We start from the raw sequence: 15,134 nt of genomic DNA on the forward strand, positions 1-15,134 counted from the left end.
CGTGGTGATGTCATGTTTGTTTTGAGAAATTGCTCAATGCACCACATTTAAGAATCCAACCGTTAAAAACATGGGCAGTGGCATCTTTTTATCCTCTCAAGTGTTGGGTGAACGATTGAGTTCTTAAGTGTGGTGCACTGGGCAATCCGTTTGTTCCATGGTCAATTCCTAATTTTATAATTAATAGCTAATAGTAAACTTAGAGTTTCTATTAATCATGAGAGAAGATTCCCTACAAGGACAATATAAGAATAAATCTACACACTACAAGCACTGAGAGGCTAGAAAATGGTATCATCCCTAGGATCGACATGTTTTGAATAAAAATTAGAAATGTTAATATATGTGGGCCCACTATTTATTATGTGACAAAATATAAAGAAATCTGTACAGGGCCATTGTATCAATAATTACAGTAGTTATCAAACCAAAGCATCGTTTCATCAAAGAAAAAAAAACCAAAGCATCTAATCTTTTCTTTTTTTTCTTTTAGGTAGACAAAGCATCTAATCACATACATCATGCAGAGAGGTGGTCGATCATGCAAAAAAAGTCCAGCTTATTGGTTAATACCCATTATGATACTTGATTAGTAATTACCATATAAACTAAGGGTGTCAATTTATAATGGAAACCAAAACCAACTGTTTAAAATCGAATTGAATCGCATCGAAATATATTGGTTCGGTTTTGATTTCTAAAACTTGAACTTTTCTAGGTTCGGTTCAGTTTCATGCCTAAAACTGTTAAACCAAACCAAATTACTTATTTTCAAATCGAAAAAAGAATCATACAAAATTATATATTTTTATTTTTTAACAAAATGTGGATGATAAATTCTTTTTCATTTTATTGTTTGGGAAAAGTTTGGTGGACTATGATCCTAACATATAAAGGTTTTTTATTGGAGTGGATATAAAAAAGTTGACCCAAACTTTTAAATTAGCACATTAACCCAATATAAAATCAAATTAAAACCCACTAAGAAACTGAAAAAAAACCAAAATTAAATTTAAAAATGTATTCCTATTCTTGGTTCAGTTTGATTTTGATTCTTACGTTTCGAATCAATTGACACCCTTGAGTGTAAACACACGTACTTTTTTTTAAATCTAAGGTGATAGCTGACCACTAACTAACTACCCTCTTATATAAAAAAGGTATTGGTTTAGTGGTTCCCCTTAACATATTCATCACTCTTCTTGTGAATCTCTCTCTCTCACAGCTAATAAGATAGAACCAAGGAGATGGAGATGAAAGGCTTCACATCTCCATCTTCCTGCAATGCTTTAATGGCGGCCATTGTAGCTCTGTTGGTTCTCATGAGCTCAAACATGATGAAGAACTGCTCGGCAACCACCACCACCACCACAACCAAATCCAGCAAGACCAACTTCATTCAGTCTTGCTGTGCATCAACTAGGTACCCCAACCTATGTTACAGTTCTCTCTCTCCCTACGCAAGCTCCGTCGGAACAAACCGCACCAAACTGGCTATAGTGGCCCTGAAAGTGAGCTTGAGCGCTACTCGGAGCACATCCGCCGTAGTCACCAAGTTCTCACAGAGACATAATTTGATGGCCACTGAGACGGCTAACATTAAAGACTGTGTCGTTGAGGTTAGAGATGCAATAGATCAACTGAAGCAGTCTCTAGAGGAGATGAACCAACTGGGTGGCCCTCATTTTGTGTTCAACAAAAATAGCATACAGACTTGGACCAGTGCAGCACTGACCGACGACCAGACTTGCTTGGACGGATTGGCTGGGCTCAATGGGAAGGTAGAGAAGACAATCACGAATAGTGTGACGTCTGCTTCGAGATTGACTAGTAATGCTCTCGCAATCATTAACAGCCTCACCAAGGGACATTAAACCCCTTAGTAGTTAGTAATTCCTTTAAGTTCCTTACCAGTTACCACCACCTCATTTTGGGAAAAGTTTGGGCACACCGTTGGTGTATCATATACTATCACCCACTTTGTCTATCTCTCTTCTCTGCTTTGAAATGACTCCTCTGTCCCGTTCCTATATGATGTGCCGTTCCATGCCCATTGGTGTCGCCTGTTAATTTATCATACATAAGCAGTGTGTCTATTCCTCTCCCAGGAGATGTTTTCGTTCGCCCATGGTAAGGCGAAGAGAATCAATGGTCTTCTTTCTCTTTTCTTATTGTCAGAAGTCTGCCTCTGACTCTGCTCTAAGAGTTACATCCAACCACCATATATAAAATCAGGGAAACTCCTCGCTGCGGTTGAAAAAAAAAACACTTGATCCATTTAATTTGCCATTGTTGTTCTTTCTGTATTGTAAGTGTTTCATATTTATATCCATTTTATTTACCATTGAGTACTTTTAGACTATCATCCAATGGAGTCATTTTCCAAAAGATTTTCACAATGCAATCAATTCGTTCAATTATCTTTTGGGGAAAAGAAATCTATAGATTGCCTGTTTATATTGACATCTTATATGCTAAGTCAATAATAGATAATGAAATAATAAATTTAATGTGAAAAAAAAAAGAAAAACCCACATTTAATGCGGAGAGAGATTATAAGAAAGAAGTACACACTCTCTTTATTTGAAATCATCATAAGCAACAACGTAAGAGTCAGCCACCTTCTAACTTAACTGGATTTGACACATAAATTTATTGAGACATGATAGAGGGAAACTATGAGTGCCCCAACTTACCTTGGGGGCCTTGGTTTCTGTCATGCCCGTACCCAGAATTTGGCCCTGCTTCTCAAGTTAGGGTGGCGGCTTTTAACTGAGAATAATTCCATATGGGCTAGGGTTTTGAAAGCCAAGTATTATCCCCAGACCTCTCTGTTTGACCTTGTTATTAAGCTTAAAAGAGGGTTCTGGTGCTAGAACAGCATCTCGAAGATTATTCAACCCCTCCAATCTTTCTTCTTCCACAAGATTGGTAATAGTAGGGACACTCACTTCTGGACTGACCCGTGGATCCCTTCTATTCCGGGTTTCACTATTAAACCTGATTCTTCCCATAGGATTTATCCTCAGAAGGTTAATCTTTTTATTGATAACCAGTCTTGGAATTGGGACCTTCTCAAAGATGCCTCCCCATCTCTGCTTAGTCGGATCATTCATATTCCCTGTTCTGAGTCCCCTGACTCTTGGTGGTGCACACTTGCTAGAGATGGTCGCTTTAAAACAAATTGGCGGCCTCCTATATTGCTACCAATTCTTTAAATGATTTTTCTTCTACCGCTTGGTGGACATTTTTTTGGAAACTCAAAATTCTTCCTAAGTTTAAACTTTTCTTCTGGCGTGTATTACATGCAGGGATTCCGGTTAAGGATTTTATTTTGAGATGGACTCAGATCGATCCCACTTGTGCTCTCTGTGGCACTTGTAATGAGACCCTCTGGCATATCTTCCTCTCTTGTGACTGAGTTAAGCACATCTGGGTAGCTGGTCCTTTGGGTCTGAGGACTGAATTCATTTCATTTCCTTCTCTCAGACATTTCTGCATCTCTGCTTTGCTGGACCGACAGCTTGACAAGCCCTCTTTAAATTGGTTTTTTTTCTTTTCTGTTTTTATTATTACTTGTTATGTTATTTGGTAGGTTCGGAACAATTTTCTATTTAATTCTGTGCAACCCAACCCTGGTCAGATTCTTTGTAGAATAAACCAGTGGTTGTTGGATTTGAGGATTACCCCACCCCTCTCTTTTAATTCTAATATTTTATCCCCTTCTCGTTTGGAATTATCGGAAGTTACTAACCATGCTTCATTGTCTAGTCTTGATTTACCCACATTAGATTTTCCTATTTTGTTATGCGCAGGATTTGATTCAAAAGTCTTAGGTAAGCCTGGCTGGGTATTTGGTTTTTTGGTTGATGGAAAACTTCTGTTTATGACTGCTGGTTGAAGTAAAAATCACCATTTTTTGGAACCTGAGCTCACTACAATCCTCAACGCTCTTGATTTTGCTGCCCTGAGAGGTTTGAAGCTGAAAGAAGTTTGGTGCTCAAATGAAATGCTACCAGGACTTCTTCCAACTCCATCCCTTTCCCCTTGGCCACTTGAAGTCCTAGATCGACTAGTTTTTGAAGATTTCTGCTAAAACAGTTGACGTACCCTTTAAGCTAAATACTAATCGTGCTCTTGTTAATTGGTTTAGGTGTTTTTTCGCTTCTGTCCCCCATACCCCTTGTTGTATAGACTCTTGTACTTCACAAACTTTGATCTAATACAAATCTTTCATTTTCCCATAAATAAAAAAAAAGATATTTCTATTTTTTAATCAATATGCTTAATGTTTTATAAAAAAGTATAAATTTTTTAAGCTAGTAGATGCACTTCAATTTTTATTTTATTATTATATTAAATAAATATTATTTAAAATTATTTTCAATCTATTTTGGGTCCAGTCATAGTTCATGACACTCCAATATTAATTTAAAAATATTTTCAATCTGTTGTGAGTTACTATTAACTAGGTGAGTCAATCTTGTTAATTTTTAAAATACATAAATGACCACTTAAGTAGATGACTGTTGAGTGAATACACCAACAGTCATAAATAAAACTAAAACTTAAACATATATGTAAAACAGTGAAGACCAAACAAACCGCCCTTTGCATTTTGTTTCTGATATTATTGACCCTGTCAACAGATCGTGGAAGGTTGATTTGCTCCAACAGTATTTCCATCCGGAGGATATGGATGCAATTCTCAAAATAAATCTGAGCCTATACCCTAGTGAGGATAAGCAAATATGGGGTGCATCCAAGACAGGGGTGTTTACTGTAAAATCAGCATACAATCTCTTATCGAATCTAAATCTTGAGCGTGCTGCCATGAGTCCTTCTTCCTATTGTGTACATCAATGGGAGTTGGTACCTGAGTCGGTGTGGAAACGCATATGGTCACTCCAAACTCTCCCAAAAATTAAATCTTTTTGTTGGAGAGTATGTGCGGAAGGCGTTGCAACGGGTGACGGTCTCCTCTCACGGCAAGTGCCTATCGATCCATCATGTCGTCGTTGTGGTGCAAACAGAGAGACAACAGATCACTTGCTCCTTGAGTGTCCATTTGCCAAGGCGGTTTGGTTTGGTAGTTCCTTATCATATAGACCTCCAACAAATCAGGTACCTAGGTTCTCAGATTGATTGAATAGTTGGGACTCCTTATATCGCAAAAATAAGAAAGTTGCTTGTGAATCTCTATCACATGCTTCTTTCTTGTGCTAGTATCTTTGGAGAGCAAGGAATGATTACGTGTTCAACATTAAAAATTGGACACCGCAAGAGATAATCACAGTGGCCGAGCGAGCTTTTCTTGAGTTCCATGCTGCTTCTGCTAGTGGCCATGCAACAACGTCTACATCTTATTGTGCGCCTACTGCTACTATCAATTGGATATCTCCACCGGTGGGTTACCAAAAGGTAAATTGTGATGCAGCATTGGGAAATAGAAGTTCAAAGGGGGGTTTAGGTTTCATTTTCAGAGATCATAGGGGCTATCAAGTGAAGGCAGTCTCAATTCCACACCACTTTAGATTGGCAGTTCAAGGTGAAGCTATTGCAATTCGATGTGCTCTTAAAGAAGCTGTGGCTACTGGTTTCGCTAATCTTCAAGTGGAATCAGATTGCAAGGAGGTGATCGGCTATATCCATGACCAAAACTGACATCCACCCTATGAATTTTCTACAATTATTTCAGATATTAGGAGATTATCCTCCTCTTTTGATTTCATTTCATTTCAATGTATTCCACGGGCTATGAACGGTATTTCAGATGCCCTGGCTACGAAGGCCCTGTCTATTATGTGTAAGACAGATTGACCAAATTCCACTCTGTGGCTTCATGATCTTTGTGAATCTGAAGCTTTAGGTTGTACACATACTATCCTTCAATGAATCTGTAGAGACAATAGGGGTTGTGAGCAATTTTAGGGTGTCTACAGAATCTTCCTTCTACCAAAAAAAATAGTGAAGACCAAACAAATACTCCTTCAATGGAATTTCCCTTACTAGCTGGATGCTCTTATTTCTCTCGACTCAAGGGTAGGCAGCTACCTCAACAAGCAATTTTGTTAGTTATATTGGGTCGCCTCTCTTTCTCACCTTATTGTTCACCTGACACTTTCCCCCGATCGGTGGTCGAGAGGGGGGGGGGGGCAGCGGTGCTCTGGGGAACTATCACCACTGCTACTCCCCCTCCCTAATCGATGTTTGGGTCTTTTTATCTTTAGGGTTCCCTCTAGTGTGAATTAGAGCTGAAAGACTGCCCTCGTTCCAACGGGGTGTTGTGGTTAAATAATCAAGTGTTTCGCATGTGGTTCTTTCTTCTTGTTGATCGCTCTCGGATTTGCTAAGATCAGGGGTCCCTTGACTCCCTTCTCCACAACCCTTCAACTTCCCATTGCAACTTTGCATCTTTCAAAGTTTACGCTCTCTCTTTCTCTCTCTCTCTCTCTCTCTCAACTTGCCATATAGCATCTGTAATACCATCAATGTCAATGAATGAAAATAAGTCATTACTCTTACCAAAATAAATAAATAAGTCATTTCTCTTCTCTCTCTCTCTCTCTCTCTCTCTCTCTCTCTCATGGTATCAATTTGGAAACTTAAGGTACAATTTTGTTTGTTTTGATGCATTTGCTTTGAATTTGTGGGTTGGAAAACTATTTATTGTATCTAAAAAAACATGACTCGGTTTGACCAGACGAGTCACCAAATTTTTTAAGGGCGAGTCAAGTCAAAAAACCTGATTTTAATCCAACAATGATCTTGACCCTATTATGGTTTTCTATTATTTTGATTTATTTTAAATAAAAATAGGGTCCATAAATAATATCAAACGCCTGTAAAAATATTTTTGTGCAAGAAAAAAAAAAATAAAAATGATACCAAAAAGACCCTAAGAAGTTTATCCAAATGCAAAGAACCCAAGCCTGAAGCCTGAAGTCTCTATTCTGAAATTAAAAAGCCACGATGTTATTATTTATAAATTATAGGGAGTAAGAATGCTAACTAATTGTATGGTTTCTGTACCCAAACACAGAAGTGTGTGAAAAGACCATTCAACCCCCAATGAAAACAAAAACCTCATCCAAACCAATACTTTTGGGCACACTTTCATTGGCCCCCATGCTGGTGCAGGGGCTACATGTACATGACCAGTTAGCATTCTCTTGCTCTTATTGAAATTAGGGTTTGCTTACTATGTGTAGTCATGGTTAGTTATAATGAGTTTATAATTATATAAGAATTGTACATCTTCCTTCCTACAATAGCTAGTGGAGACGATCTTCTTTCTCCTGTAGGTAGGGGAGGGGATACAAATACTATTATATAATTCCTACGATAACGGCGGGGACGGTTTTTCTTTGTCCTATGAGGAGATTAAAAAATATATATATGAGATAAAAATGGTATTATATATGGGAAAAAGAATGCTACTCGTTTTATAACCCAAAAAAAAAAAAATGCTACTTGGTTGCGTGGTTTTTGTGCGTAGACACAGAAACACGTTAAATTACCACACAATATCTTTTGAAATAAAAAAAAAAAATCATCCATATTGATGTCCTTCTGCATGCTCTCATTGGCTCCCACGTTTGTGCAGGGGCTACATGACCAAGTAGCGATTTCTTGCCCTATCTTACCAAAAAAAAAAAATCTCTTGCCCTATTTAATTAAAAAATACATATAATTAATGCTTTTATAATCAAAGGACTTCACTTTGAATATAAATAAAATTATTCATGAAAAAGAGATCGACGACTATTAAGTTTATTTCATTTCTTTGTATAGAGTAAATAGATAAAACTCATATTCTTGAAGAAATATTCTATTTTTAATATGGTCAAATGTTCTCTGTGCCAGGAGTGCAAGTTGCGCCCAGACACATGGGGGTGGGAAAAATGACCACCCTGCCCCCTTGAATAGCAGGAATACCCAGTCCATGTGTCTAGGCGCAGACTGCACTGTGGCACAGAGAACATCAGCCCTTTTAATATTATGTTATTGAAAACTTAGTATGGATACCACTAAGATACAAAGGTTTTGAGTGTACTAAATTTTTTTCTTCTTTTTATACACCTTTAAATTCAATGAAGGTATCATAAATTAAGTTGATAAGATCAAACTGAACTTGATTAAGATAGTCTCTTAATTTGCAAAGTTAAACATTTTTTATTTTTTGTTCTTTGAGGGAATATGAACTAGAATTTTTATCTCCTCCAATTCCGACACCCTCCAATTCCCTACAATCCCTCACATAGGAGCTGAAATGACCACCCTACCCCACCTTGGGCAGTGTGTTCAAGCAGTGGGTAGGTGGTCATTTCAGCTCCTATGTGAGGGATTGTAGGGAATTGGAGGGTGTCAGAATTGGAGGTGATAATGATCCATATGGACTACAAGTTGAACCTGCAGGTGGCAACCCAACATTTAAAATTGTTTAGGCACTTTAAAACCGCCAGCTGTGCCATGCCACCTTTCTACTCTAGAGCATAGTTAGTAAATACATGTATTATACGTGTATCTGAACTTATGAATGAAAAAAACTTCGTATTGTGTATAATACTTTAGAATCGATAAAATACACGTATTTTAAGGGTCGCCGTATGATACTCGAATGAAACACATATAATATGTTTACATATATATTAAAAAAAAAAAAACTAAAATCTATCTTAACCATTAAACCAATTCCTAATACTAACCTTTAGATTAAAAAAAATCTAAAATCTACCAAACACTCGTCACTTCTCCAGCGAAAAACCAAACCTCTAGCGGCTGGTTCCCCTTCTCCATTCCTCTCTAGCTCTTCTTACGTTCTGTCAGCGATTGTAGCGGTGGTTCTTGCGTTCGTCAACCCAGCGATTGCAGCGGTGCACTTGAAGCCACAATTCTTAAGGTATTTTTCAAAAATCTTTTCCCCTCCATTCTATGGAGGAGAATCGCAGGGAGGGCTTAGAAATTGAAGCCCAACAACAACACAAGGCAACTCGTTCGATTTTTTCAAGAAATCCAACCAAACGAAACATATACAATCTGTGAGAACTCAAAGCTTTTCTTAGCCAAAAATTCCATCACTGTAGATTCAAAACCATCCATGCTTTCTATTTTTGACGGTCAAAGAGACAGACTTTGGGATTTATTAAAGTTCAAAATCCATGAAGCATGAAATAAACTCATATTTAGCTAATATTTAATAACAAAACTCAATTTAGCAGCAAAACCGAAACCTAAAAGTAGAAATTGAAAATAGAATCCGAAACTAGAGAAGAAATTAGAAAGAAAAATATAAGAGAGGGGGGGGGGGGAGAGTGCTGCGAGAGAGAAATTTATATTGTACCAGAGACGGCAAGATTTTATGAATGAAGAGAAGTCATGTTATCTTACTTCTTGTTTGGTACATAAAAGCTAAAAAGACTCTTTAAAAGCAATATTCATTTCAATCATCCCGGTTTGTTAACCAATCAAACTATATATTTAAGCACATCAGTAAATGCTATTATTGTGTTTATTAGGTGTACATGTCTATTATATAGTGAATATATGCCCGTATTTTTGTTCCCGGATTTTTACATAGCAACCGTATTATACACATATTAAACACATACCGTATCCGTTCCCATATTATTATCGTTCCCGAACTTACTAACTATGCTCTAGAGTCCTCTTGTTTTTTTTTTTTTTTTTTTGTCTATCCTACCCAAGGGCCCATAGGGCAACTACAAGCTAAGGGGGAAAGCTAAGACAAGCCCACAATCTACAACTAGGGAGGAGGTCGGGGGCGAGGGGGGAGAGAGATGTCTTTTTTTGGCACAATATGTAATCCAGGAGAATCGATCCCTTAACCTCTTGGGGGCATGCACTCAACTAGCAATGCCTCCAGCCAACCAAGCTAGTGGTTGTTTTGCACTCTACAATCCTTAAATTAACCAAATAAGCACCACATGAGCCAGCCAATTTGGATCCTCTACTGCTGTCTGCCTGTGTGGTCAACGTGTAGCTCCATAGATTGGGACGAAATGACCGTCCTACCCACTGCCCGAGCACCCTGCCCAATCTATGGTGCCACTGCCCACATATAGCGCATCCTCCCGTATTTTCATACGTACGTAGTTGTTATGAAGAAACCTAGCGGAATGGCTGCGATGCAAAATAGAACATGTGCCCATTAACATTTCAGTTATGACACGTGTCTCCAATCTGGGTTCCAATGGCTCCATCAACATTCCATAGATCTTTTCTTTCTCTGTAGAGTCTTACCTGCATGCGTGGATCCATCGCGAGCTTGTCGATTCATGAATCTCCATCTCTTCGTCTTGATGTCATGTTTGTTACATGATCAACTCCTAATTTTATATTCAGGGAGAAAGAACTGTTAGTTTTTTAATGGGTTTAATTAATTATATTTTAACTATTGGTGTGGGTCCATTGGCATAAAACTCGGCTTGGGACCATTTTAAAGTTAATTGGGGTATATTAGTCCTTACCATTGTGGGGGTGGACAATGATTATTTTTTTTCACTACAAATATAAGGTTGGGTCTCTACAAGAACTTGATCTCATTTTCTGTTTTTCCCACCAAGAATGTGAGAGGTGCATGTGAGACAAGAAGACTGAAGAAGATCATGAATTCATGACCAAGGTTTTTATTCGTGTTTTTCGTGAGGAATTCTATTAGATCTTCTCCGATATACATGAGTGCAAGGTACACACCGTTTCTTCCGTTTTCTTTATTCAATCGTTTTCTAGTTCACTGTATGGATTTGATTTAGGATTTCTTAAAGCCCAAGGTTTTTCTAACAAGGACAACACCCCATAATGCAGTGCAAGCCAACTAAGATGCAACGATTATTTTACGTGCCCCTAGTCTGAGCATAGAGGCGACATGAGCTGGGCAGCCGTGTGACGTTTTCTTTCCCATATAATTAATAGCTAATATAAGATTACACTATATTTAACTATCAAACCTAAGCATCCGATCGCATCATATCATGCAGAGAGGTGGTCCAGCTCATTGGTGCAAACACACATTATGATTACTTGATTACTCATTACCCTATAAACACACGTGCGTTTCTAATTCTCAGCTCATTGCTGACCAATGACACCCCTACCATATAAAAAAAACGGTACTGTTTCCCCTTATAAATTCATCACTCTTCCTGTGAATCTCTCTCTCTCTCTCTCTCTCACACACAGCTAACAAGATAGAATTAAGGAGATGGAGATGAAGGGCTTCACATCTCCATCTTCCTGCAATACTATAATGGCGGCCATTGTTGCTCTGTTGGTCCTCATGAGCTCAAACATGATGAAGAACTGCTCGGCCACCACCACCAATTCCAGCAACACCACCTTCATTCAGTCTTGCTGTGCATCCACTACGTACTCCAAACTATGTTACAGTTCTCTCTCTCCCTACGCAAGCTCCGTCGGAACAAACCACACCAAACTGGCCCTGAAAGTAAGCTTGAATGCCACTCGGAACACATCCGCCTTGGTCACCAAGATCTCACAGAGACATGACTTGATGTCCAATGAGACGGCTAATATTAAAGACTGTGTCGATGAGGTTCGAGATGCGATAGATCAGCTGGAACAGTCTCTGAAGGAGATGAATTATCTGGGTGGCTCTGATTTTGATTTCAACAAAAATAGTATACAGACGTGGGTGAGTGCAGCACTGACCGACGACCAGACTTGCTTGGACGGATTAGATGGGCTCAATGGGAAGGTGGAGAAGAAAATCAGAAAGAGTGTGACGAATGCTTCGAGGTTGACTAGCAATGCTCTCGCAATCATTAACAGCCTCACTTCCAACTCCAGCTCGAACAAGAACAAGAACGCCATGTCCAAAGGGACAGTAACACCCTAGCAGTTACCACCACCTCATTTGCTGTGGGTTAAAAAGATGATCCATTTTATTTACTATTGTTGTTCGTCTGCCTCCCTTGTTTGCGGTGTAAATCATTGAAAAGATATCATGACTCTTTGTCTCTCTTTTGATGAATGCTCTTTTTTTTTTTTTATGTTTTCAGTGCATATCAAGTATCAACTTCATAGCTAATACCTTGGCCAGGAAGGCTTTGTCATTTGCATGTCTTAATGTTTGACCTGTCTCCACTCCCTCTGGCTCCTTCTCCTATGTGAGGGAGAAGCGCTAGGTGACTTATGTTCATTTCATAAATAAATTATCTTTTTATCAAAAACATATAGTGGCAATTAACTGGATCAATTATTTTTCGAGAGAAAAAATCTACAAATTTCTCGTTTATATTGGCATCTTACACGCAAAACCAATAACATATAGTAAATGACATATTTAATGAAAAAAAAAGAAGAACTCACATATTTAATAAGGGAGATTGTAAGAAGTAAGTACACACTTCATTTTCACTTTATCTTTATTTGAGATCATCATAATCAACTACTTTAAAAGTCAAAACACCTTCTAAACGGATTCGGATGGATTCAGACGCGGATCGAATTCGAATTTTTGACCATCCATTTACATCTCCGCCTTGTGTAACCCAGACCTTCCTCCCCCTAGCGGATACAATTCACTCTTAATCTATATCTCTTAGATCATGAATCTCTTTTCCTCATATTCTAGAACCTATCGAATCTTCAAAAAACACTCAAGATTATTATTTACTTAAATTTTTATTATTAAATATTCGGATTTTTTTTGGACGGATTTTTATCGAAGTATTCGGATTTGTTTTCAGATATCTCTAAACGAATATGGATGCCCCTAAACGGATATGGATGTGGATCGGATTCGGATTTTCGATTATCCATTTACATCCCTGATTGTGGATGTTGGTTGTGGGGGGAAAATATAATGAAAGTTTTCTACCATTGAGGGTTTTCTAGTTATGTCTTTGTAGAATTGTCTTTTTGTACAGTTAAGAATAATTTCAAGACTACGTTTTGGTATCACACCACTTGGGATGATCAGAACCATAGATATCCACGATTTGTTTTCTTTTAAAAGCTAATGTAAAAACCCTAATGGTGTATATAGAAAGTAACAGTTGAAGAGAAAAGAGTCTCACCATCTTCAAGCCCGAGATTGCGGCCAATGGAGAACAAATAGTCGATAGAGACCGTCTTCAAGCGTTGCATTCCTTTAGAGGAACTGACCATCAGTGAGTTCTAGGTAACCTACTCTCCTATATTATTTGATTTAATTGTTGTGTTTGTTGAGATCCCTTTGTTGGAATTTTTTTATCTGGCAAATTAATAATGGTGCATCGCTTCGGTTATCGCCATCAATTGATATCAAAGCCTGGTTCGTCAATGAACACAATAATTTGATAATGTCATCTTACCAAGATTTATAGGCAATGGCCATAGTGGTCACTGCTTTGGGTGGATGGCTAATGCGAGTTAGGGTATGGATTCTCTCTTCTTTTTCTTTTCTTCTTCATGGATTAAAGGAAGTGATGAAAAAGTTAAAACATAATCTGGGTTAAGAAGTTTTTGCTATGCATTAAAGGGATGAAATATAGGTTTATAATACCAAAGTCTAAACACCCAAGACTGCCTCAATCTCTCCAACTGGTCCATGATGGCCTAAAAATCAGAATCACACAAAAAAAAAAAAAAAAAAAAAAAAGAAGAGGCATTTTGTGTAGGGGAGAAGCTAGTGGTAGAAGAATATAGGAGGATGGAATTTCATCTTCTTGTCTCTAATTTAGTGTGAATGGGATTCAATTGTTTAATAAAAACAATTGGCCTTATTTAAAACATTATGTTATAAGCTAGTTCTGTGATTGATATGGGCTTTATTTAAAACATCATATTATGGGCTGTAGTAATTTCTTAAAAAGGTCCATATATGGTCCTATTTTGCCTTTTGACTTACTTTTTTTGTATCAACAAATTAAAATTGTATTAAGAGAAATGAGAAGAGGAAAACCTCCTCCCATGGAAAGAAAGATGTTAGCATTACTTGATACCTGCCGGATGTTCTTATTCTTTTTCTTTTTTTTTTGGGGGGGAGGGGGTGGGAGTATTTTTTTTAATCCTTATATCTATATATAATCTCTATAAATTTTCTAATTTCAATTTGTACAGCTACACAGGAGACATGGAGAGAGATGGAATTGGGAATCAATCAATCAAGCATTCCAACAACTGTTCGGCAATAATTCTCATGTTCTCTCCCACATTTTCTTTACACGTTAACCAGACATCCGCGATAGGCAAGGAATTAAGTTTATCCAAATGCAAACCACTCAAGCAAGGGTAAGGTCAGGCTACGTACATTATGACTCTCCCCAAACGCTGCAGTGACGGGAGCTTCGTGCACTAGGTACCTCTTAGGCTCTTATAACCATAAACAAACTGTAAAGAGAATCAATTCAAAAAAATAAATAACCTTTTTTTACACACAAAAAAGGTCTTTGTTTTGAGATTAACACATGCTATTATTTATAAATTAAGTTGATAAGAATAAACTAAAAAACTTAATCATCGGATAAAAAAAATAAAAAAATAAAAAACTTGATCATCACGATATCATATCTTAATTTGCAAGTCCAACTAAGTGTGAACTGCAAGTCTAACCAGTCTACAACTCGTCAAGCCAATAGTGATAGATATGCAAGCTGTCTCTGCTTTGCAGCACTTAAAAGTTAACCAAATAAGAACCACATGATCAGCCCATCTATGGTGCCACAGATGCAGCCGGGGGAATAGCTGTGGTGCAGAAGAGAACATGTGAACTTTTCACGGATCCAACGCCATCCTATGCTCTACTATCTTTGACAAAAAAGGTCTTATTGCACATGCCTCATCTCTCTCTCTCTCTCTCTCTCTCTCTCTCTCTCTCTCTCTCTCTCTCTCTCTCTCTCTGCTGCACCTGCACGCAATCACCGCCGCTCGGCAAAGCTCCCTCATTATATATGTCACGTTGGATCCATGATATCCCAAATCCTAATTTTCTGCTAACCCTTAATACTATATAATATTTTATATTAATCACAGAACTAATCATATCAAGACATCCAATCACATCCATCATATTTATTATGCAGCATAGAGAAAGGGATTTGGATCCTCTGCGGCCATTATGCTGCGTACAACTCCCTGGTCACTACCTCAGCAGAATATCTGTCCATTGG

The 15,134-nt window shown here is 37.9% G+C and overlaps 1 protein-coding gene across 1 annotated transcript; it reads left to right on the forward strand.

Annotated features, from left to right (window-relative positions):
* Positions 1 to 1,247: 1,247 nt before the first annotated feature.
* Positions 1,248 to 11,878, forward strand: LOC122654170 (21 kDa protein-like). Its single transcript, XM_043848156.1, has 2 exons — positions 1,248 to 1,525; positions 11,482 to 11,878. Exons 1-2 carry the CDS (start codon positions 1,248 to 1,250, stop codon positions 11,876 to 11,878), a joined length of 675 nt encoding a protein of 224 aa, XP_043704091.1.
* The last annotated feature ends 3,256 nt before the right edge of the window (positions 11,879 to 15,134 follow it).

This window comes from Telopea speciosissima, chromosome 1, assembly GCF_018873765.1.
Source record: "Telopea speciosissima isolate NSW1024214 ecotype Mountain lineage chromosome 1, Tspe_v1, whole genome shotgun sequence".
Classification (NCBI taxonomy): Eukaryota; Viridiplantae; Streptophyta; class Magnoliopsida; order Proteales; family Proteaceae; genus Telopea; species Telopea speciosissima.

What these genes read in the sequence shown, in the direction of transcription:
- LOC122654170 (XM_043848156.1), top strand. Translation starts at nt 1,248, where the DNA reads ATGGAGATGAAAGGCTTCACATCTCCATCTTCCTGCAATGCTTTAATG. An exon ending in CTGAAAGTGAGCTTGAGCGC is followed by an intron (nt 1,526 to 11,481) that starts TACTCGGAGCAC and finishes AAGCTTGAATGC; the next exon opens with CACTCGGAACACATCCGCCT.